General features: G+C 38.7%; 1 protein-coding gene across 2 annotated transcripts in view; it reads left to right on the top strand.

Annotated features, from left to right (window-relative positions):
• The window catches only part of lilli (lilliputian), a 544,716-nt gene that overhangs the window by 355,646 nt on the left and 164,764 nt on the right, over positions 1 to 24,306 (top strand). For both annotated transcript variants that reach the window (XM_067143209.2, XM_067143208.2), the window contains exon 4: positions 15,677 to 15,745. In XM_067143209.2, coding sequence (XP_066999310.2) covers positions 15,677 to 15,745 — 69 coding nt within the window. The remainder of the gene's footprint in view (positions 1 to 15,676; positions 15,746 to 24,306) is intronic.

The raw sequence follows: 24,306 nt of genomic DNA, 5'->3' as shown, positions 1-24,306 counted from the left end.
AATGAATAACTATAAAAGAAATGATGGTTGGGCGTATTTTTGTTTAAAAATATGTTACAGCTTAATAGACCTTTGATATTGCGAGTTTATTATACACTATCTGCCCCTACAAAGATCTTTCTTAATTGAGTACCTACCGTATACAAGGGGACATATTCCTCGAGATAAAAAGTGGCATAACTTGAAAACCATATGTAATATGATTTCCATACTTTGTAGTTGAATACGTAGAAATGTGATGTATAAATGCCTAATAGAAACTTTTTTGATCTAACCTTTCGTTTAGCTACAAAACAGGTTTTCCTTTCTCCTGAAAAGTAAGGATTTTGGAATGTGTACCCTTTTCAACTCGCCGGTTCAATTACAATTGCTTACGTTTTCCGAACTACCCCAGTTAGGAGCTTTTGATATTTTCTTAAGCTTTTCCATTTCTTTTTTAGCGTCCATTACACAAGCAAGCTGAAGAAATGTTGATATCAATATAAGTCAATTTCCAGCTGTCTCACGGAATGACAATGAATACGGTAACTATAAAAGAAATTATGGTTGGGCGTATGTTTGTGTAGTAAGGTGTTACTGCTTAATAGACTTTAAATTGCGAGTTTATTATACATTATCTGCCTCTACAAAGATCTTAGATCTTTCTCAAAGTTGAGTATAAAAAGGGACATATTCCTTCACATAAAAAATGGCATAACTTGAAAACCGTACGTAATATGATTTCCATACTTTGTAGTTGAATACGTAAAAATGTGATGTATAAATGCCTAATAGAAACTTTTTTGATCTAACCTTTCGTTTAGCTACAAAACAGGTTTTCCTTTCTCCTGAAAAGGAAGGATTTTGGAATGTGTACCCTTTTCAACCCGCCGATTGAATTACAATTGCTTACGTTTTCCGTACTATCCCAGTTAAGAGCTATTGATCTTTTCTTAAGCCATTCCATTTCTTTTTTTGGCGATCATTACACAAGCAAGCTGAAGAAATGTTGATATCAATATAAGCGAATTTCCAGCTGTCTCACTTAGTGCTGCCACTGCCTTTTCGATATGCCGTGCTACTGTGCGACTTTCCGGAAAGTTTTGCTCGTAGATAACCAACAGAAGCGATCATAAAGGCGGTGAACGTGCGAAATACGTCAGTGAACTACAGGAAGAGATTCCTACTCCTTGGAACGACTGTATACGTGCTGTGTAGTAATACAGTGCGTATACCTCGTTTATTAGTAAGAAAAATGTAAAACGCTTATACAGGGTTTATTAGCTGTATAACTAAACAAGAGTTAAACAACGGTATAAGGACTTTTTGTTAGTAAGACCCCGAGGATACAGTCCGTAACTTTCCTCTTGTAGTTCTCGGTAGCAGTAGCTCATTCATCCAGTATGTCGAATTTTTCATTGCCGTAGATTAGTTGTGGTCATGCATTAATAGTCGTGCATTAATATTACATTTTCTTGTTTAAATAGCAACATGATATATCTTTTGCTAGATGAGCGACGAGTTTTGTGGAAATAAGAAGCATACTGTAATATTGAAGTTATTCTTTGTGTGTACAGTTCAACGAACGGGAAATGTTACTGATCAGATAACACCATCTCATCGGAAACTGAAAAGAGAAAGAGGAGTATAGGCAGAAGGCCCTAAGACCTTCGTAAGTTATAAAGTTCAGTCTTAAGTGATGCTATTGTTTTGATGTAGCTAACGATCTGCACTCTCTAATTACACTGACACTGAGGAGCTAATGGAGATGAAATGGATCCTGTTGAATGAAACTGGATAGCGAAGTAGAAGGAATCGGTTGTGGATTTTGAACAGGAACTGCCCTGGAATTTGCCTTTAAGTGAAAAAAGGAACCACGGCAAACCATTCTCTGGGATTCGAACCCACTCGTCTCCTGAATGTAGAGCTTAGTTCCATAGCCGTAGTGCATTAATACACGCGGCCACTCCGCTCGTTATTATTAATTTAATAATATCACATATTTTAGTTTCATAGCCTCCGTGGCTCAGACGGCAGCGCGTCGGCCTCTCACCGCTGGATACCGTCGTTGAAATCTCGGTGACTCCATGTGAGATTTGTGCTGGACAAAGCGGAGGCGGGACAGGTTTTTCTCCGGGTACTCCGGTTTTCCCCGTCATCTTTCATTCCAGCAACTCTCTCCATTATCATTTCATAGCATTTATCACTCATTAATAAATCACCTTGGGAGTGGCGACCCCATTGTAATAACAGCCTATATATGTTTCATTCATTACATCCCTGACCCGGTCAATGACTGAAAAACAGATTGTAGGTTTTCATTTTCATTTTAGTTTCATAATATGTTCGTTAATCGCTATTAAATTTGTATGCAATGTTTTTGGGCAACTTGTGTATAAGCAAGCAGTTTTATTTTGTAAATCAATTATTTCCTCCTCAAAAGAATTAAACTTACATTACGACTGGAAATAACAGGAAGTTCCAAATTTAGGAGAGAAAATGCTTCTTGTTTTCCTTTCGTGCGCCCCCGCTGTTTCCTCATCATTATGCAATGTCTAATATGCAATCATTTTAAAGACGGTCTACAAATCGTGTGGTTGGGAGGTGATATACTGTATGAGGATGATTTAGGAATTATTTCGTTCAAGTTTCTCTAGATTAGCAGTAAGTGTATGAAAAGGAAATCCGTAAATTCCTCCGAAATTGTTGGCAGTTTTTCCGCTGGGCAATTATACAATTCGCCTTGATATTAGGGCCCAATAGTACATAGTTGGCTTGTTTATAATTCGTTATACAGCATACCGAGTATACGGAAAGTTTGTTATTTGATGGGATTTCCACCAGGTACTTGTAATGCCACCGAGCGGTAGTAAGGCATGTTAGTCTTTTATTTACAATTCGTCTTGTCAAAAAACTCAACCGTTGTATTATTGTTGGAAAATGAGATGTCTTTTTACTCCAGCCTACTCTGTTAGCCTACTTCACCGGAAATATTGTAAGATAACGATTAATCACTTGAATCCTAGAGATATATCAGTGTGCCATAATTTCGATTTGAAATTCCTATGAAACTAGTGAGAAAAGACTCTCACACATGAACATCCCTTCATAACAACAGACTGTGCTGGATGCGACCCCACAACTATGAGCATAGCTGATGAGGGACAGGCCAACGCATGCACATTTTCGCGTCCGGAGTATACATAATGCAGACAACTTTATGTCTGTTGAAAAAAGTATGGACGTGCAAAAACTATTGCATATGGATTCCCACCACCTTTATCAATTTGTCATTGATATTACAATATCAACTCGGAAATGATTTTAATTTTCAAAAGGCTTAAGTCAGGTGACAACGAAGCCTGTCTAGAATGTAAAAGTTTATTTTACAAAGAAAATTCAGGAAATGGGAAATGGTTAGCATTTTGAATGAATCAGATTAACTCATAGATCACTGTAACATGGGAGGATATATTTAAATTCCACTTAATGTGAAAGGAAATCTTTCTGATATCTTAAACAGTTCAGTGCAATATATTGTGAGAAGAACGGCGATACGTGAAAATAGAGATGATGTGGTAAATAAACTAGCATGTTGTACAGAAGGAATAGTTGAAACTTGATTCGAAATGAAGATATAAAGTGAGGAAATAAAAACTTTTAAGAAATTAGTGCCTTTAACATGTTCCTCTCTATGGTGGTTTTGTTGTTGTGTTTTTGACGATAACGTATTTCAAGATTAACTTTTCGTAAGGACTCGTTTTGGTATTATGTTTTAGAGTATTTTTAGCTTTATAATTTATTTTTAAGGCACATTTGTATGTTGACTAAGGTGGATCAGTTGTATTTATGTCTTATACTATACACTCAATGTGGAACAACGTAACATCCTAAATATGAGATTCTTAGATTGCAATAAATTGAGGAAATAGGAATAAAAAACAAGTTTGTAGTTTTATGTGACTGGTGATATCGTAAACGTCACCACCCGAATAGTAGGGATAAATGGCTTCATAGAGTAGTAGGAATCAGCAGGGATTTGAGTAAGGTACCGTTTAATTGGACAAAAGCAGTAACTGCTCCTACAAGCAAGGGAACAACTATCGAGATATTTCTTTCAGGCACGACGTTTACAGGCATATTAGAAGAGAGGCCGGGACCTATGGAAAAAAGTTTGATAAAAATCATTGCAGTTTCGGATTGCAGAAGGGTTGTCTGGTCCAGATTTTCAGGGTATGCCAAATAATTGAAGAATGGTACAAGAGGAATAGACATCAATGCTTGTGTTGCGTGATCTAGACGAGGTGTATGGCAAAGTATCAAGACACAAATGTTGGCCACAGTGAGAGATTATAAGAAGAAGGGTACATCATAGTTACAAGCAATCAAAAGTATGTGGAACGAATTCTATGCTCAAAAGTAGTTTCTGGGGATAGACAAGACCGTAATATTATCCCGCTTATTGTTCGTAATGATTTACATAATCATTTGAAGAAAAGTACAAAATGGCAGTGATGGAATTGTAAGCAGTTTACGTTATGCCGATGACATGGTGTCATTGAAAGACTTGTAATAAATTTGCAGTACCATATCTTGGAGCTTGAAAATACTTTTAAGTGCAGTGAATATGATATGAAAAATAGTATGTCAATAATAAAGTTGGTTGGAAAAGAATGAGATTAAATGCCAGGTTGGGAGTACAAAACTGGAAGAGTTGAATTGTTTCAAGTAAGCAGTATATATTTTCTCGCAGAATGGTAGTAGATAAAATCGGACCTAGGTGTGGCAGAGGAAATGCCGTGAGTTCCCAGTTACAATCAGTGGTACTCTGTAAGAAGGAATTGAGTCATAGGTAAAACTATCCGTTTAAACGGGAATATGGGAGTGAGACGGCTACCTTACTCATAAGTTAGAGGAAATGGCATGGAAAGTAATGAGAAAACTAGTGAAGGTGGAAACAATGGTAGGAGGACACTCGCAGAGAAGATATAAAGGCTAAGTTAGGAATGAGCTCCACATATGAAACTATGCCTATGAAGCGGATTAAACAATGGAGCCCATGTAAGGCGAATGGAAGAGAATAGATTACCGAGTGATATATCTAGCTTCTCAAAGAGATGGCCGCTATTCAAATCCCGGCCAATGCAAGTGGGATGTTTTGGAATGACAAGTCACACCCCTATAGTTTGTATTGTACATAGAACTGGAGGTCTCATGACTATGATCACGGTATTAGCACTCATGTAAAACAGCAGCAAGCTTCCTTACTTTCGTAGAATAATGGACTCACTTGAATGGTAAGAAAACAAGAGGGAGGAGACATAGAAATTGATGATTAGACTCGGTTTTGAACGATATCAAGAAGTGGTCATAGTCGTAATCGCAAATAGAGGGTTGTGGAGGCGAATAGTTCATTCATAAGGACTCTCAGACTGAACGCTGAAGGTATAATATTTTATAGTGTATGCACAGAAAGCTTTTGATTCTGTCAGCAGACGGCCGCTGAAAAGCTCCCTGGAATAGGAGTGTCAAATAAAATGATTAATGCCATAGAAGAACTGTATTTAGATGTTAAATGCATGATTAAAGTAAAGGAAGGTTAACGGAAGGAGAGACTTGTTCAAATATATATATTGAACCCTTTAGGTCCATATTGAGGGATACCTACCTTTCTTACCTATCAGCAAAGCTCATGAGATCTGTCTCTTGGGTCGTATCGGGTTCGTCGTCACTTGCTGAGGTAAAGGTAGGGTTCAGTAATTCTAATCTATCTACTGGAATGAAAGGTCTGTTTAAAAGATTCCTATTTATTCAGGAAAATTCTGAAGCATTCTGATATATCAACGGTATCATAGAAGTCAATTGTGTCCACTGGACACCACAATCATTTTTACATAAACGTCAGAACACTGGTGTGAGACTTTAACGTAACTGCCTGACGGGCATTCATACTAGAAACCATTGTCTCAATTATTAATCATTTAAGAAAGGAAAGTCTGGAAATCCTTAAATTCGGCTTCCGTGTGAGACCACATGTACTATCATAGTGATTCATTATGGTCCAGCCCTCGTAACACGAACTCTGGACTCTGGGTATAATTAAGGCAGCCCAATTGGTGTGTGCCACACAGTGGTTCTACGGCATGGACCCTTAATTGAATCGATGTGACCTGCGTCTATGTCATGGACCGACATCTAATCTTCTAAGTTACTTTAAAGTCATTGTGGATGATGACCGCAAGGAAATGATGCTACAGTGGCATATGGCCCTAATCTAAGTCACTGAGGTTGATGACCCCCTGACCATCCAAGTTTCTAGGCTGAAGGCTAAACACAATTAAGTTACATCGGTTGATGACCAAAGTTTCCACTTTACTATCCCCAGCACATTCACTGCTCAATCAAAGTTCAATAATTACAACAATAGCAATGCTCACAAACTTTGTGGCAGTAAAATCCATTTCCTTCGGATATGTCCCCTTAAACGTTACTTTATATTTTAATATTCCCCCAGAAAAACAATCTAAAATTTCCAGAATGCATCTCCAAGTTATTCGCTTGATTAAAGTTATTTCAAAATGCGGTTTCACTGAATTTAATAATTAAATAAATTTAAATGATTTGACGAAATGTTAACGAACAACAAATTTTATCTCCGCGGACTCTGGTTTCTTCACAAATTCCTACGCAGCTGTGATGTGAATTCAATATTGTGATGTTTGTCTGGCTGGAAAAGAATTGTTACATAATTCATGTCCAGTTATATATCTTGTCTCGTGATCTCACACATTTAAAATCTAATCTAGTCCTAACCGTTATTAACACTTGGATATCCTAATAATCTACGTACAAACCAAACAACTCGCCATATAATTACGATGTCATATCTCGTCATTACCATTTATGAATTTTGCACACCCCTCACAGACAAACCGATCATCACAACCATCGCTCTATATTTTGGACAACCCTGAATTTGGTTACTCTGTTCCTTATACTCGAAGTTCGTGATTTCAAATGTTCATTACGTCCCCAATTACAGTATTTCACAATACTCAGATCATTACCGGCTATGAATTTCAACTAAAATCCAGCATCTTAACGTTTTCCCCGGCCGAGAATACAGTACAATCTCAATTCCACGCCTGTCCCGTTATCACAGCTGAGGCCTCTCATCCCCCAAGTTCGCTTGGCAGTTACATGAAACACCTGGTTTACTCACAGTTGACTGGCTTCTCAAAATGCTCTCTTTAAACTCTGCCGACATAATTAAACAAATACGATATTCTAACCAACAAAATGCACAGATTAAGCTTCAAGATGCCCACACTAATTATACGCGTCGCCAATTAATACCGCTATGGATTTCTATGAATTTCTTTCCATTCCCAACATTATAAAATATACCTCGGGCTATCGTGTCCCGGCTTCAATGACAGGACTCTAACCTGATTCGCACATCTCATCTCAACTCATATAAAACATTCCTCGGGCTTCCATGTCCCGGCTTCAATGACAGGTCCAACCTGATTCACAAATCTCATATCAACAAAACTAACCTCTGTTTCCCAGCTCCACAATTATCATCGACAAAGAACTGGAATAAAATCCTCACTAGAAATCTCGACGTCTAATATCGCACAATGCATTAATCATGAATAACTACGCATAAAGGATATCGTATTTAATAACTTGATTTTTACGAGAAAATGACTGAAACATTCTACTAGATCTTTTATTGTCAGTCAGACACAGTTTAAAATGGGCCTAGAAAAACGTTTCTCTCCGTGACCAAATTCATCACCCTAGGTTCTCACCCGACAGCGCGCTTCCACTCGATTGAAAATGAGTGACCATGGATTATTATTATTAACATCAAATTGCAGACAGAAAAATTTTACCTCGAATGAACATCTTAATTTGGCATCACAAAATATAGGCAGTACACTTCACACGGATGATGATCTACATTGGACGTGATATCACTTCGGAACCCTATTCAATAACTTTTTACAACATTATACGGCATTCGCAAGACTTCAAAATTTTTATCCAAGTGGAAAATGAAACAAATGACTCTTTTAGTCGTACTCTAACATTTACAAAACTTAGTAGGGATGACCACTGCGTCGTATATCCCTATTCAAATACACTTTGAGATCATGAGACAGGATATAAGAGGTAGTAAGATGGAAAGTCACCTACCTCATGTAGTCACGCCAGTGTTCGTCATAGGGCTCACCTGCGACCCTGGCATTTTATTTAGCCATTTTTACATTCATGGCTTTACAAACCATTATGTTTCTTCAGGTTTCCTGGAATAAAGCATTCAAAAAAATACCCTTCACTTGTTGCTGAGTGCACACGATGGATTATAATTATTTCCGCACACGAATTACTTAATCACATTAGAATTTATTCAGTACATTGACCGTCCTATCTGGTACAATTATTTCACTCAAGAAAACTATCTCCTCACGGAGTCAAGACCTAGCCGCAATGGCTAAAATCTGCAGTTGAACTCAGTCTACTTTCGTTGTTTGATTTCGCAGAGCAGCTCAACAAATTTTCGTCCGCTTTGTATCACAAATGCCGGAGAAGGAGACTTCGTCATGGCGTCCCTTCGTATTTATAGCAGTTACCCCCTCTCGTCGGATATCTCCCATTGCCGCCAAGAAAATTTCTATAAATTTTCTGACTTACCTAAACTGTAATTTCAAGAGTTTTGAAAGTGACTACATGCTTGCTACATTTCTGGCGGTAGTGTTCATGGACATTTAAAACTTTTACGGGTTCGATTTGTGAGATGATTGACCCCCTTTGATAGGCACTATATTTTTTGACTTGGCTTGGTTCACGCCATGTACACGCGCTTTGAAATAGTTCACAAAAATGACTTGAGATTCTTCCGCCGTTGACACGTGTGGCTGACGTCACGTACCCCAGAGCGTGGGACCGAAGGTAATCACCCCCTCGTCACGTGTCAAATCCATGCTATCAAGAATCCAACTTTTAAATGATTGTCGATTTATGCATAATGTTCTTAGGGCACAAAGGTCATGGGTTCAATATATATATATTTATTCTTTTTTCAGTGGCGAAGTTAGGGCTCGAGGCCCTCTCTTCCACTTAAACCACATACTAATCAAAATCATAAATAAATTACTGAGACATTTAAAATAGTTAAAACTAAACAAAAATTAATAGAATTGAGAACAAATTTAAATACATTACTAAGATAATAATAAAACTAATTAATAGTAAAAACTCTTAATAATGACTAATCCCCAGGCGCGCACACATTCATACTTCAGCCATTCAGTGAGCTGTCCTCAGCAGGTAGTCTCGGCAGGTGACCTTAAATCTTTGTAAAGAGCTAGTTTCTCTGACCTGAGCTGGCAGGGAATTCCATAATCTGGCGCCGGTCGCTACACACGATCTATTAATTTTATTTGTGCTGTGCACTGGAATAGAAAGTGAGGATCTGGAACGTGTATTTAAGTTGTGAAATGATGATAAAAGGTGAATTTAGAAGAAATGTATAGTGGCTGACTTTCAGCTAGTACTCTAAACACCATCGTTATAATGTGTAGCTGCCGACGTTTATCAGGCTTCAGCCATGAGAGAGCCTTATAGTATGGGGTAAAGCAGTGATGCAAGTCATTACTAATGTTGTTCATTATGTTTATTAATGATATTCTCTACAATGAAGGGAAGTAGAATATGACAAGCCCATGTCTTACTAGTAAATAAATTCCTGGCCTGGTTTTCACAGAAGACATCCGTCTGCTGTCTCTAACATAAGTTGGAAAGCAAAGCAGCATCAAAAAAACTGCTGAAACTTGAAGAAAATGGAGTTTTAAAATTAACATTAAGAAAACAAAAGTAGTGGTTCTTAAAAAGGAAAATAAATTAAAGAAAAAAATAATGGTGGTGTTTAGAAAACGTTGAATTACAGTGGAAGTAGTGAGTAAAATAGAATATTTAGGAATTATACTAGCATCTAACGGTAAGTTTTAGAACAAATTAGAGGAGCAAAAATGAAAGGGCTGGCAGCTCAATCAATCAATCAATCTTGCGTGATCTGCATTTAGAACTGTCGCGCAGTGGCAGATTCCCTAGCCATTGTTTACCTAGCTCTTTCATAAACGTTTTCAAAGAACTTCGAAATGTATTGAACATTTCCTTTGATAATTTATTCCAATCCCTTATTTCTCGTCATATAAATTAATATTTGCCCCAATTTGTCCTCTTGAATTCCAACTTTATCTTCATATTATCTTTCCTACTTTTGAAAGCTTCGCTCAAGCCTATTCATCTACTAATGTCATTCCACGCCATTTCTCCACCGACAGCTCGAAACATACTACAAAGTCGAGCAAATCTCATCTCCTTACTCCCAAGTCTTCCCAGCCCTGAATTTGCAACATTTTTGTTACACTACTCCTTTGCTGGAAACCACCCAGAACAAGACGTGCTGCTTTCGTTTGGATCTTTTCCACTTTCCGTATCAAGTAGTCCTGGTGTGGGTCCCGTACACTAGAACCATACTGTAATTGGGGTCTTACCAGTGACATATACGCCCTCTCCTTCTCATCCTTACTACAACTCCTAAATACTCTCATAACCATGTGAAGTGATCTGTAACCTTTCTTAACAACTCCTTAACAACTATATAGCTCGAGATGTTTGGAGGGAAAGAAGCCAAATTTTAAATATAAGCTGCATACATTTTTCTAAATTCGCTTGTGAAATGTAGGGCATTGGGTGGGGTAGAAGTATGGAGCATTAAAAAGGCGGTAATATGTAAATAATAAGTTTTGCGAAATAATAATAATAATAATAATAATAATAATAATAATAATAATAATAATAATAATAATAATAATAATAATAATAATGGGTCACCAGAATGTACAGCCAATAGCGGACCGAGCGAATAGCTGCGCGGAGTGAGTTACGTAATCAGCCTTCATTCGGAAGAGATAATGGGTTCGAATTCCATTGTCGGTAGCCCGTGGTTTTCTATTTTCACACCAGACATATTTCAACCTTAATTAAGGCTTTCTTCCCATTCCTAGCCCTTACCTATCCCTTCGTCGTCATGAGACCTATCTGTGTCAGTGCGATGTCCAGCATTTTTTTAAAGGAGCTAATAGTGGAGTTAGAATTGTATGTGAAGATACACTGTAAGTGTAATACAAGCAGATTTAACCAGAAAGGTAATAAAATATTGGTTAGATTAAGGAGGGGGTGGGAAATATTCAATTTAGCTTTTCAGCATAAGATGAAACGTTTAAAACATGATTATGGCTAGGCAAAGTAAAATGGATGCTAGACTATAGGGATGGGAGACTGTTAGTATAAAGAGATTCAGAACGAACATAAGCTGATGAATACGAAAGTAACTACTACATTACAATGAAAGATATTGATAAGCAGATAATCATGGCGGAATATAATACCAATGTAAGGATTCTGTACAGTTATCCGAAATTTGTTAGTGAAGAAAGAAAGAAAGAAAGAAAGAAAGAAAGAAAGAAAGAAAAGCAAGAGGTGTGGTGTTATGGTTAATATATATATATTTAAGTGTCAAAGAGAAACATTACGAAAATCATGGTTTAGTCTGTGGATAATCAACAGAAGAGGCTCATCTTTTAAGAGTATGTGGGGAGACTGATTTACATAGGGTTAAATATCCGATTAGTAAATATAAAGCAAACATAGAAAGGAAGAAAGAAGGCACCGGAAAGAACAGCAAAATGTCAAACACAAGAGAAAACAAAACAAGAACTAACTGAACCAATGAAGGGATAGGATACATGCTTATCCTACAATATATAACATTGTATAATATATAGGACAAGAGGAAAGGTAATAGTCGGTAGAAGAGGCAATAAACACTATTAGGTTTAAGTATAATTTAATGTATTAATAGATTTTGAAAAATGTAACAAGGAAAAACAAATGCATGTACAAAAAATAGTTTGCAGTAAAGGCTCTAAGCCTCCAAAGCTCAGGCGGCGGCGCGCCAGCATCTCACCACTGGATACCGTGGTTTAAATCCCGATCACTCCATGTGAGATTTGTGCTAGACAAAGCGGAGCCAGGACAGGTTTTTTCTCCGGGTCCTCCGGTTTTCCCTGTCATCTTTCATTCCAGCAACACTCTCCATTAACATTTCATTTCATCTGTCTGTCATTTATCATTGCCCCAGAGGAGTGCGACAGGCTTCGGCAGCCGGCACGGTTCCTATCCTCGCCGCTAGATTGGGGCTTCATTCATTCCATTCCTGACCCAGTCGAATGACTGGAAACAGGCTGTGGATTTTCATTTTCAGTAAAGGCTCTCACCCCAGTTTCAGGTGATCCGGAGCTAGGGGATGGGGGCTTTCTGTTCTGTAATGTAATGTAATGTATTGCACCCTACAGGTCAGGGTGACCACAGTATTTTCCCAACTAGTCAGTTACATATCTCAGGGTATTCATGCCTCCAGAAAAATGGTTAATTTTTCTATGTTTTGGTTTAACGTGTGTTCAAAGAGAAAGTAATGGCATCATATGCGGTTCAGAATTACGTAATTCAACGCTCAGTAGTGGATTTTGTGAACATAAACATCAGTCAACCTTTCGAAAAACACATCCGCATAACGAGAACCTTACTCACTAAGTACAACTACAGACTACCATTATAAATGAAAACTCATTCCATTCTATAAAAACTAATCAAGAAACACATTTATTAAACTATCAAGATTCGCGAAAGAAATGGTTAATGTCAAATATTGCTCATAATCTTCCAATTATCAACCTAATAAATAAATATTTTAATTACTGAATCAAATATTCTAGGTCAGCGCTGCCTTACTCCTAAACTAAGTTTACATATCTTAACATTCTGGGTCGCGTATTCCTGAAATGAATTGTTGCTTTGTTTCATCTTCCTATTAAAATTTACATCTGGTCATCTAAGTATATACTATATCAAAGTCTTCAGATCACGGTCAAAATTCGGTATATCAATAAATTATTCCATCACTCACGGTGTTAATTATACACCCTCATCAACATTACAACCATTACATTGTTCAAGTTATCGCGGAAATGAACTGAATTTGAATAAAGTGTCCTGAATACAAATATCAGTGACCTAAGTTACATTGAAAATTATCTGAGTTCGTTGGTGCAGACTACAGTGAAGAAAATGAAATATTGAATGACGCACTAAGTTTCTCGGTCCGATTGCCACTTAAATTACGGCTCCTAACTAAATATTCGCTCTAATAATATTTCAGATTAACAAAACATCGATGATATCCTACGTAAATCTCAAATAATTTCCCTACTCTAGCTAGATAATTTCTTATGTAACGTATTCCAGTTCAATATGCACATAGCCAATAAGCATTTTTCATATATAGATGTGCAAATGCCTACATAAAGATATTTCAACACTACATTATCATACTAGTTGCATACAAGTTTGATCTTCCACGCAATTACCATTCATTCAGAATATGACACAATTATGTATTCATTTACCCATCACCGGTTGTTATTATTGTCAAACCACCTTCACACTTCATTAAAATATGCGTAATTTTATTGTCCATACCTTGCTATAGTTCCTCCCTGGGGCATACTTATACTCCGTAGTTGCTTTACATGTGCTCCTACATCGCACATTATATATATCATATACGTTTTACTTCCTGTTAATCTGCGCAATATATCATTTAAAATACCATATATACTTCCATTATTTCATTATTAACCTTCGTTTCAACCCATATTTAATTCATTTAACATCTATAATTACCGCGTTTAACCTCCAATATTAATTAAACACAGCGATACGTATCACTCCAGTAGCGCAGAATTCGTTCCTCAAAACGCATTTTGGTCATACAACTCAACATATAACCCCAAATTCAGTATCTATTCTTTCAATATATTCACACAGCAAAGAGCACGGTAATTTAACTTAAACAATTCAAACATGCGTCCCTCTGTGACGTAAACTGGGTTTGACTGGTATTACATCACTCATGGATCTTTCTAACTAACCGGGACTCTTTGAAAACAGCTGTTACACTATGTCACATTTTAAATCGTATTCCTTCATCCTTGGATAAGATGATGTAGTAAACACGTTACCATTCTGTCACGAGATATCGTCTTAAATATTTCACACTGCACTTTCTTATATTCACTGCACACTTAATTATCTTACGCTTAGGCTATTCAGATCTATTGCATATACTAGTAATACTCTACATAAGAAATTATACTACTTAATACTATTACTTAGCTCGCCATTCAATATCTCGGGCCTTAGTTGCTCTTCGGTCTGGTCGCAGGCCTTGGATTGAGAACTGGGCAGGTTCTCCACCACTGGTATCTCAGGTAGAGTGACCTCCTCCACACGGGTCGGGTGGTTTTAACAGCCAGGATGACATCTCCCTCCAGGTTGGTCTATGCCGATTTAGCAAGCCATCATCTGTTCAGGAACACAGTAGACAATATGCGTCGATTCTGGAAAATATGAATTCATCATGGTTCTGCATAGTATATATATATTTTTATAGTGATTGCTTCTTTATTTAGGCTGTCCTTGCTATTATTTCCACTTAATATAGCTCAACCTCGAGCTCTCACGTCTCAATCAACTTCTTGTTTCCAAACGATTTTGCGTCTAAGTATTTGGACGGACGTTTCAAAATTTCTGGATTTTATTCCTTCTTTACGGTATTTCAACGTTTCTCTCTTCGTTTCGTTCAATATTTCCGTCCTCTCAGCTTAAAATTTCACGTTAGATATTGCAAATCTTGCTTATTTTTGAGAGCGATGTTCGGGATATCTTGTCCTTACCACGTCAATTTTTTAAGTCAGTTTTTATAATAATCTGTTTGATCCTTCTTATTTTTTTAAAAAACAATTCTATCGATTCTACACCATTGTACACCGCCTTCATAGTGGTAGGTTTAAGTTAGTCATGGCCTTCTAGCATACATCAATATCGATACCCTATTACACATTTCTTTGCCTTGGCTGGCCTCTACCTTCCGTAGGCGCCATTTTTAATACGTCCAGTAAATGCATCGGGTACAGTGTGTATGTATGTATTTCAAATTTCGAATGTTGGTGGGAGTTACCTTGGTGTTTCATTTTACATCCTGTGTTGAAAGTGCTGCTTGAAAGTAGGTAATTGTTTTGAAGTCTCTTTGTCCTTTTGTTTTTCCGTTTGAAGGATTACCAGTAAATAGGCCAGGAATCTTGAAATTTACCAGTTTCAGATTTCATGCAGGTATTTATGTAAATTGGCCTAGGGATAGTGCGCTTGCCTCTTGCCTCTCACCCGGACGCCCTGGGTTCGATTCCTGGCCAGGCCAGGGATTTTTACCTTGATCTGGGGGCTGGTTCGAGGTCCACTCAGCCTGTGTGATTACAGTCGAGGAGCTATCTTGAGAGTGAGCTAGCGACCATGGTTTAGAAAGCCAAGAATAACGGCCGAGAGGATTCGTCGAGCTGACCACACGATACCTCGTAAACTGCAGGCCTTTGGGCTTAGCAGCGGTCACTTGGTAGGCCAAGGACCATCTTGGCTGTAGCGCCATTTTTTTTTTTTGTTTATTCATGTAAATATTCCACTGGTCTGTTGTGTATTTGGACTAACTTCTTTTGTATTTATGTTGCAGACTCAGGTGCAGAATAACAACAACAAGGATCCTTTGGCTGGACAGGCAGAGCTGGAAACCATCCTGAAGGTGAGAATTATGAGTAATATTTTTACTATCATATTTTATAGTTGCATTTGTTTCGGCGTGAGGATGAAGGAGCCAGCCTGGGGTTCGATTCATGGCCGGGTCAGGTTATTTTATCGGAATCTGAGGGCTTGTTTGACGCCCACTCAGCCTGCGTGAGAACAACTGGAGAGCTGCCCGATGGTGAGATTGCAATCCCGGTGTAGAAAGCCAAGATTAAGGGCCGAGAGGATTCGCCAGCAACGATCTCCTTGTGGGCTAGGGCTGCAGCGTCTTGGCTTTGTTTGTTTGTTTGTTTATTTGTTTGTTCTTTTTTTTTTAAAAGGGTAATGGTAGACTGTTGTATGTCCATTTTCCAGTTCTCAGATAGTAATATTATTTTTTCACAGGAATGTGAATGAGGTCATTTGATCCAGTATTTTAGCCCCTAATTTAATCCATAGAATACGGTGACTAAGCGAGTTAGCTGTGGTATTCGTACCGTGTACCTTTTAGCTTGTATTCTGGTGGGTTCGAACCCTACTACTGGTAGCCTTGAAGATGGTTTTCCGTCGTTTCCCATTTCACACTAGGTAAATTCTGGGGCTGTACCTGTACCGCAATTAATGCCAGGGTCGCTTCCTTCTGAGCAGTAACCCTGCCCTATCCCATCGTTATCATAAGATCTGTCAGAGCCGGTGCGATGTAAAACCATTTTCTTAAAAAGTTAAATATTTGGCTTTGGCTTTCTTCACATGCCGTACTATTTCACTACAATAGAGATGACGTTTGCAGAACCGCATTTAACGTATGGTCACCAGCAGTTCTCACCACTGGACTCGCAATGGAAATTGACGAAGAGTCCGTTCATGTGTGTGTTTCCATTATTATATCTTCGTGTTGAGTAAGGCGAGTAAGTTGTTGTTTTTGACTATCTGTTATTTTTGCCTCCTCTGATCGTGTAATCTTCCAACTCGCGCACCAATCTGACTGTAACATTCGGGCTGTGCCTTGAGATATTTGGCTCCCCTGGGCAGTTTACTGTTGATATTATGGTTGACAAGGGACTTTGGTTATTTATTGGATATGTCTTATTCTGAAGACGATTGTATTATTATTGTGATAAGTTGTAAACATTTTTGGAGAGACTACTGGTATGTGCTCCTTGGTTCATTTAATTCTAACTTGAACGACTAAATGAATTTTTACCCCTCTTCAGAAATTGAGCAACGCCGAACACTGGTCAACCCACGATCTACAGTAGATGGCATCTCACTAATCTGTCGGTTCTGTGATATACTGATAGACCAGGGCCTCTCAGGGTGCATGCGCGTGGTGCATGCACTGTGCACGGTGCAAAAGACTACTTCGCTTGGTTGACCAGAGTGCAGACCCCCCACTCTTCTCTCCCTACACCTGTCTCCCCGTTCGGCCTGTCTCCGCGTTCCTCACCTTCACTGCTGTTTCTCCCCCACTGCGAAATGTTTACGTGTGGTGAGCAGAGACGCACAGTTGTATGGGACAAGGTTACCAGTGTTATTAAAAAAAATTAAAAAAGTGAATTAGAAATACACATACATGTTTGAGAGGAATGTAAACATAATTTTTAAAAAAATGCAGAACCCGTAACCAAAATGAAAATGCTACAGTACTGGAACAAAACTCATTTGTGGATATAGAATGCTCTTCTTCAAGCTGTTTCAACTTCCTTAATTCTTTCTCTCTGACGTCTCCTATGATTTCACAATAATTTTCCGAATGTAGTCTGTTGTAGTGTCTTTCAGTAGATGATTTTCTTACGCACGTAATTATCGTCCCACAGATTAAGCATTTGGCGTTATCGTCACGACAAACAAACAAACAAAAATACGAAAGTTCCCAGTTCGATTGAAATGGACTTTCGGAAGTCTTTGCTTTCTTCGAAACAGGTTGCTCCATTATTATGTTGTTGTCGTGCGCTTGTCTATTTCACTGATAAACACGTCGTCTACCACCAAACGCTTCGTCGCTCTCAGCACACTACACCATCCGAGTCAAGCCGAGTTGAGGCGAAGCGTACCGATGCACAGTGCACAGAGCCTATGCACCTCGCTCTGCACGCGTGAGAGTTTGGGCGTTTGAGAGGCCCTGTGATAGACAAACGACTTATTAAACTCACAGTCCACTTGTTGAATGTTCATATTTGAGAGAAGCCTGTAGAATTTAATAATAATAATAATAATAATAATAATAATAATAATAATAATAATAATAATAATTGTTCTCTTGCATGTCGGTAAATCTGGCTTTTTTTTTTTTTTTTTTTTTTTTTTTACAAGTTGCTTTACGTCGCACCGACACAGATAGGTCTTGTGGTGACGATGGGACAGGAAAGGGCTAGAAGTGGGAAGGAAGCGGCCGTGGCCTTAATTAAGGTACAGTCCCCAGCATTTGCCTGATGTGAAAATGGAAAATCATCTTCAGGGCTGCCGACAGTAGGATTCGAACCCACTATCTCCCAAATACTGGCCGCACTTAAGCGACTGCAGCATATTTTAATGGCATATTTTAGCACCTTCAAATACAAACTGACTGAGCCGGAATCGAACTCGCAGCTTGGGCTCAGACAGCTACGCTTTACCGTCTGTGCTACACACTCCGACTAGAATTAACCTCTGGTTTTGTAGATCCATCCTCCGGCTTTAACGTTGCAGAGGTCATTACTCGGGTTTTATACGCAGAAGCTTAAAAAGATATCGTGAGTTATTTGGCAACGGTGTGCATCAGAAATCATCCGTGCATGAATGTCCTTCAGTCTGTTACAGAAGAGTGTAGTTAGGTGCCTGTGTAAAGAAGCTCGATAAGTCGACAGAGATCGTAATTTTACGAGGCATGAAATAGTGGAGTAAAAACTGTTCCGAATTCTTAATTATGTTTGTAATCGAAATGTTGTATAATAATACGTTTTCAGTATGAGTCCAGCTTCTTGGCTGAATGGTCAGCATAGCGGCCTCAGTCGGAAGGACCCTAGCTTCGATTCTCGGTCAGGTCGGGTTTATAGCTACTGGGAATTTGTGTTAGTCATAATACACAACACATCATTATACTCACAAAACATCACACTGCCAACCACAACATTTTTTTTTCTTTACGGTACGTTGCACCGACACAGATAGGTCTTATGGCAACGATGGGATAGGAAAGGCCTAGGAATGGGAAGGAAACGGCCCTGGCCTTAATTTAGGTACAGCCCCAGCATTTGCCTGGTGTGAAAATGGGAAACCACGGAGAACCATTTTCAAGGCTACCGACAGTGAGGTTCGAACCTACTATCTCCACTCCACATAGCTGGGTGTAAAACTGGGTCAAATTTTCATGAAGTGCTGACTCCAAGAAATACCAAAAAAAGAAGTATGTTTACAATATCTATGTACTTCTATATACCAGAAAAGCAAATATTTCCGTATTTTGTATTTATAGATCAAGTCTCAAGAATAGAAGAGCCGTCTCAGCTGTTTGTGAAGAGACCTGTGTCACTACCTTTGTGTTAGTTGAGGTAGTTATTCAGTAAAGGAAAATTTTAAAATACTCATTGATACTCAGTATTGCAATAATCTTATGTAATGCATTCTCGGCTGCATATGTTCACGTTTTCAGGTACGAAAGGGGGTAAAAGCTGAGCTAACCATGGATATGCCGAATGAAACTGTTGGTTGAAATTGTTTAGATCAGAGGTGGCCAAGACAAAGGTTCTAGTTTTCCCCAACCACTCCTATGTTCAGTGAAAGTGTCCGTCAGCCGCGGCAGGTAAGCGGAAGGTTCGTTGTAAATTCGATCTGATGAAGCAAAATTCGTGTTCGCTGCCTTCGTAATCGAACATATGATGATGATGATGATGATGACCAGACTAAATAATAATAATAATAATAATAATAATAATAATAATAATAATAATAATAATAATAATAATAATAATTGTTCCGGGGTTACCCGTGAAACGCAGAGGTGAAAGAAGGTGCCGGGGTGAATGAGTCTAACTGCAATATCACGAATTGATTTAAAACTTTAACAAAGGTTATATTTCTTTAGAATTAAAAAAATCAACAAATAACAATGTACAGTAACAGGTACAAGTAGCTCAAATTTACACAAATTTACACAAGGGCAGAAATCCCTCAAAACATGGACCGCTTCTTCCCAACTCATAATATCAAGCCTCCCAGAGGCACTTTTACAACACGAGAAAAGAGCGAACGCGCTCTCAGTTCTCCAAGCCTATTCAAGGCAATATCAGAAAATTACCATCACTCACCCTCAAGGCACAACTTACAAATTTAAAACAGAGGTATCAACTACCCAACCTATCGGGCCGTTGCGGAAAAGAACAGGTTAAGTAAATGGCCCGAAACACAAATTGAATGGAGGCGAGTACTTGCACTCCTAAATATGAATTCTTAAAACCTAAAGGGCACTAGGCCGATGAGACAGGGGCTATTCCCAAACTATGGAGCTGACTCGTATAAGAATAAATTAAGACTTTACGGAAAGGAAGAAAACATACAAAACGTAGTCACCTCAAACCAATATGAAGGGGAGCTCGAGAGGGTACATCACTCTCTATCCCTGATTTACAGTTAAAGAATTTATGAAGCTTTTACATTAGCCGGCCGAAGTTACATTTCCAGAAAAGTAGGTTACATAGTTAAAGTTTCGGACCTCTCCCTCGGGTTAAACTGCAGAGCTAGCAAGAAATAAAGATGTTACGTGGCTATTACCTTGTCGGTGTACTGCTGCTTGATGAAAGAGGCGCCTCCCGCCTCCTGCTTGACACACACACTAGTTCAGATGACGATCAATTGGCCAAGACTTGAAAATCCGCAGTTTATAAACTTTCGGGGAAAGTTTGAGACCTTTCATGAATAAACCAGCCACACCCTCTCACTTTATTGGTGAATTTAAAAGTTACACTCAAAATCGAGGAAGAAGCTTGTGATAGACGGAAAATTAATTACAGAAATTCGTGATTGGCTGAATTCAAAACTGCCGGAAAGAAAAGAGAAATATTGCCAACCCAAAAATAAGGAACATCAATTAGTAAAAAAAGAACTAATGAATACAAAATTTCTTCAAATCAAAAGTTCTTCCACTTCGCACCAGGGTGCATGATCATAGTTTCTTAGCAGTGACATCTGTTGAAGAAAGCCCAAGCTTCTTGATGAAAGGAAAATAAAACAAGTAGAAATTCACGCAGTACGGGAAACTTCAAAATAACAAAATTTCATCAGATTTCTGTAGTGACATCTTCTGAGTAACGGTTTAAGTAGGTCTAGTTTCAAGTTCGTTTCCTCCAGTAGAGGAGTTCTTTTAGGCGCTCATTTGAACGCGCGGCGTAGAGGTGTACCTCCCGGTTCAGTAATAATAATAATAATAATAATAATAATAATAATAATAATAATAATAATAATAATAATAATAATAATATTGGTTAAGGAAAGAGAAGAATCGAAATGTATAAAACAAATACTAGGCTAAAACAAAGTTACTAAGTAAGTGAGCTGGCGAGCAGTTGTAAGGGCCATTTACCAGAGAAGTCTTGGGGGTCTTACTCTCTTGACTCCTCACTGCGTCAGGCGGGAAAATGAGAAATATTTGCTGTGAGCGAGATATTGTGCGATACAAATATCTAAAAATCTATGCGTCTTAGGGCCGTAAACACGACTTTCAAGGACCATTATGGACCTCCAATGTTTTTCCTATTTTTTATGTATTCACCACGTCGACACAATTAAAAGGAGCTCTGTCCGTCCTTTCCCAAAATGAGCGAATTTATGTTTCGATCTTCTCGACTCCCTTCCCTTTTGTTTCTGGTTCTGGGGCCGGGAATTCCATCACAGTGGCTTGTAGGTATTCGGACGAAAATAAGTGCAAATGGTATTGTGACAATGTTATTGAGCGTTGATGGTCGTGATAAAAGTTTCAACCTGTGCGATACGTTATACGTACCTGATCTGCGTACTAATATAGTCGGGAAGATCGTAGACAGGGGTCACCGCGTAGTGTTTGACAAAACATCTGCTCGATTTACAGATGCGAACGATAGTATCTTATTCTTCGCACATAGAAAAGACGGTCTTCATTACGTTAATGGGTCGTACACCGAAGAACAGGGAAAAATTGCCCGAGCTGAAGATACGCGAAAAGGGTCTATTATGGACTGGGACATTCGATTGGGACATCAAAACATAACGGGTGTACGTGAGGCAGTGAGAAAAAAAGTATAGAGGGAATCGAAGTCATCGACACGTCACGATTATAATCTCCATGTCTATTGTTTTCGCTGTATCCATATGTGATTTACGTATGTAATAAATAGTGTCACTCTAATATAAACCGTACTGACCTTATTACTTTCCGAAACATCGTGCCTTTTCATCATGACATGTCACTAAGAAATACAGCAGATAAATACATAAAAACATAAAATCACAAGGAATTATATCAATCTAAGAAATGAAATGGCGTACGGCTTTTACTGCCGGGAGTGTCCGAGGACATGTTCGGCTCGGCAGGTGCAGGTCTTTTGATTTGACTCTCGTAGGTGACTTGCGCGTCGTGATGAGGATGAAATGATAAAGAAGACGACACATACACCCAGCCTCCGTGCCAGCGGAATTAACCAATGCTGTTTAAAATTACCGACCCTACCGGGAATCGAACCCGAGACCCATGTGACCAAATGCCAGCACGCTAATCATGTAGCTATGGAGCCCGGTATCAAAATAAGAAATTTAATGCTAACGGAAGAAGAATAAAAAAGAAATGTAATAAAAGAAAAGCGCTTGTTCATTAAAAATTGCTTACGAGTAATGTAACAATATATATATATTTTGCTATTGGCTTTACGTCGCACCAACACAGAAATGTCTTATGGCGACGAACGGACAGGAAAGGTCTAGGACTGGGAAGGAAGCGGCCGTGGCCTTAATTAAGGTACAGCCCCAGCATTTGCCTGGTGTGAAAATGGGAAACCACGGAAAACCATCTTCAGGGCTGCCGACAGTGCGGTTGGAACCTACTATCTCCCGAATACTGGATACTGGCCGCACTTAAGCGACTGCAGCTATCGAGCTCGGTAACAAGATAATTAGAAGCAGCCGCACAGAAATTGATACCAAGTTTTGGAAAAATTATAGAAATATTTTTTACTTGCTGTGTAACAGTTGAAACCCAGGTAGTCAGAAATACATTTAATATTTACGAAATGTAACTTACAATATTCAAGTAGTAGCAGTTGTAGTAATAATTAGTAGTAGGGTAGTACTAGTAGTAGAGGAAAGCATCCTTATATTGACTGGTTCTTATTTTGGGGTTACTTAGATATTTCAGCCGTAACGTACTGAAATCGTGTTGAGACTTAACGAACTACAAAAGCGGATGCTGAAATGCGTTCTGCCAGTACGATCCCGCAATCTTGCGTGAGAGACCGCTATAGTGAATTGTAGAAAGAAGTTTGGTCCTCGAGAAAATTAGTTGATACCGACGTCTTTGCTTACACCCACAGAAAGGTAATTTTTGTTCGCAACAAAATTCTTTTTGAGTTACGCTAAGAACATGTAAGCTGTTAGTTGCTGCTTTAGATCTTGGCCTAACTGCAGTTCTACTTCAGCTGGAAGCTTGAGTAATCGAACATGGCAAGTTCTCTATTATGCTAGTTGCTTTACGTCGCACCGACACAGATAGGTCTTATCGCGACGATGGGACAGAAAAGGCCTAGGAATGTTAAGGAAGCGACCGTGGCCTTAATTAAGGTACAGCTCCAGCATTTGCCTGGCGTGAAAATGGGAAACCACGGAAAACCATCTTCAGGGCTGCCGACAGTGGGGTTCGAACCCACTATCTCCCGGAGGCGAGCTCACAGCTGTACGCTCCTAACCGCACGGCCAACTCGTCCGGTTCTCTATTATGGTGTAGTGAGGAGGACGTATTATGGGGTTCACCATATTACGAAATTCGTGTTGTTTCTTTTGACATGAAAGTTATTCGAATGAATTCCACTTATTCATTGTGCAAAATAACTGACCTCTACCTAAATAATAATAATAATAATAATAATAATAATAATAATAATAATAATAATAATAATAATAATAATAATTCGGTAGAGGCGCGCGGCTGTGAGGCTTGCATCCGGGAGATGGTGGGTTCGAATCCCACTGTCGGCAGCCCTGAAGATGGTTTTCCGTGGTTTCCCATTTTCACACCAGGCAAATGCTGGGGCTGTACCTTAATTAAGGCCACGGCCGCTTCCTTCCAACTCCTAGGCCTTTCCTATCCCATCGTCGCCATAAGACCTATCTGTGTCGGTGCGACGTAAAGCCCCTAGCAAAAAAAAAAAAAAAAAAAAATTCGGTATTTATATTTAAATGACAACAATGAATAAGCAGCCGAGCACACTGGGAGAGACAAGTTCGTCCATAGCTGGAACATCTTGAGATATTAAAAGTTCACTGTACAAAGCTTAGCTCATGGTGCAGAAATCAAAGGATGCCACATCCGCCCTGCCGAAAGCCAAACGAGTTTTAAAATTGACTTCACAGAAATGAAAT

Source organism: Anabrus simplex, chromosome 3 (assembly GCF_040414725.1).
Source record: "Anabrus simplex isolate iqAnaSimp1 chromosome 3, ASM4041472v1, whole genome shotgun sequence".
NCBI lineage: Eukaryota > Metazoa > Arthropoda > Insecta > Orthoptera > Tettigoniidae > Anabrus > Anabrus simplex.
The sequence above is the reverse complement of the archived record's forward strand: the minus strand, read 5'-3'. Positions and strand labels throughout refer to the sequence as shown.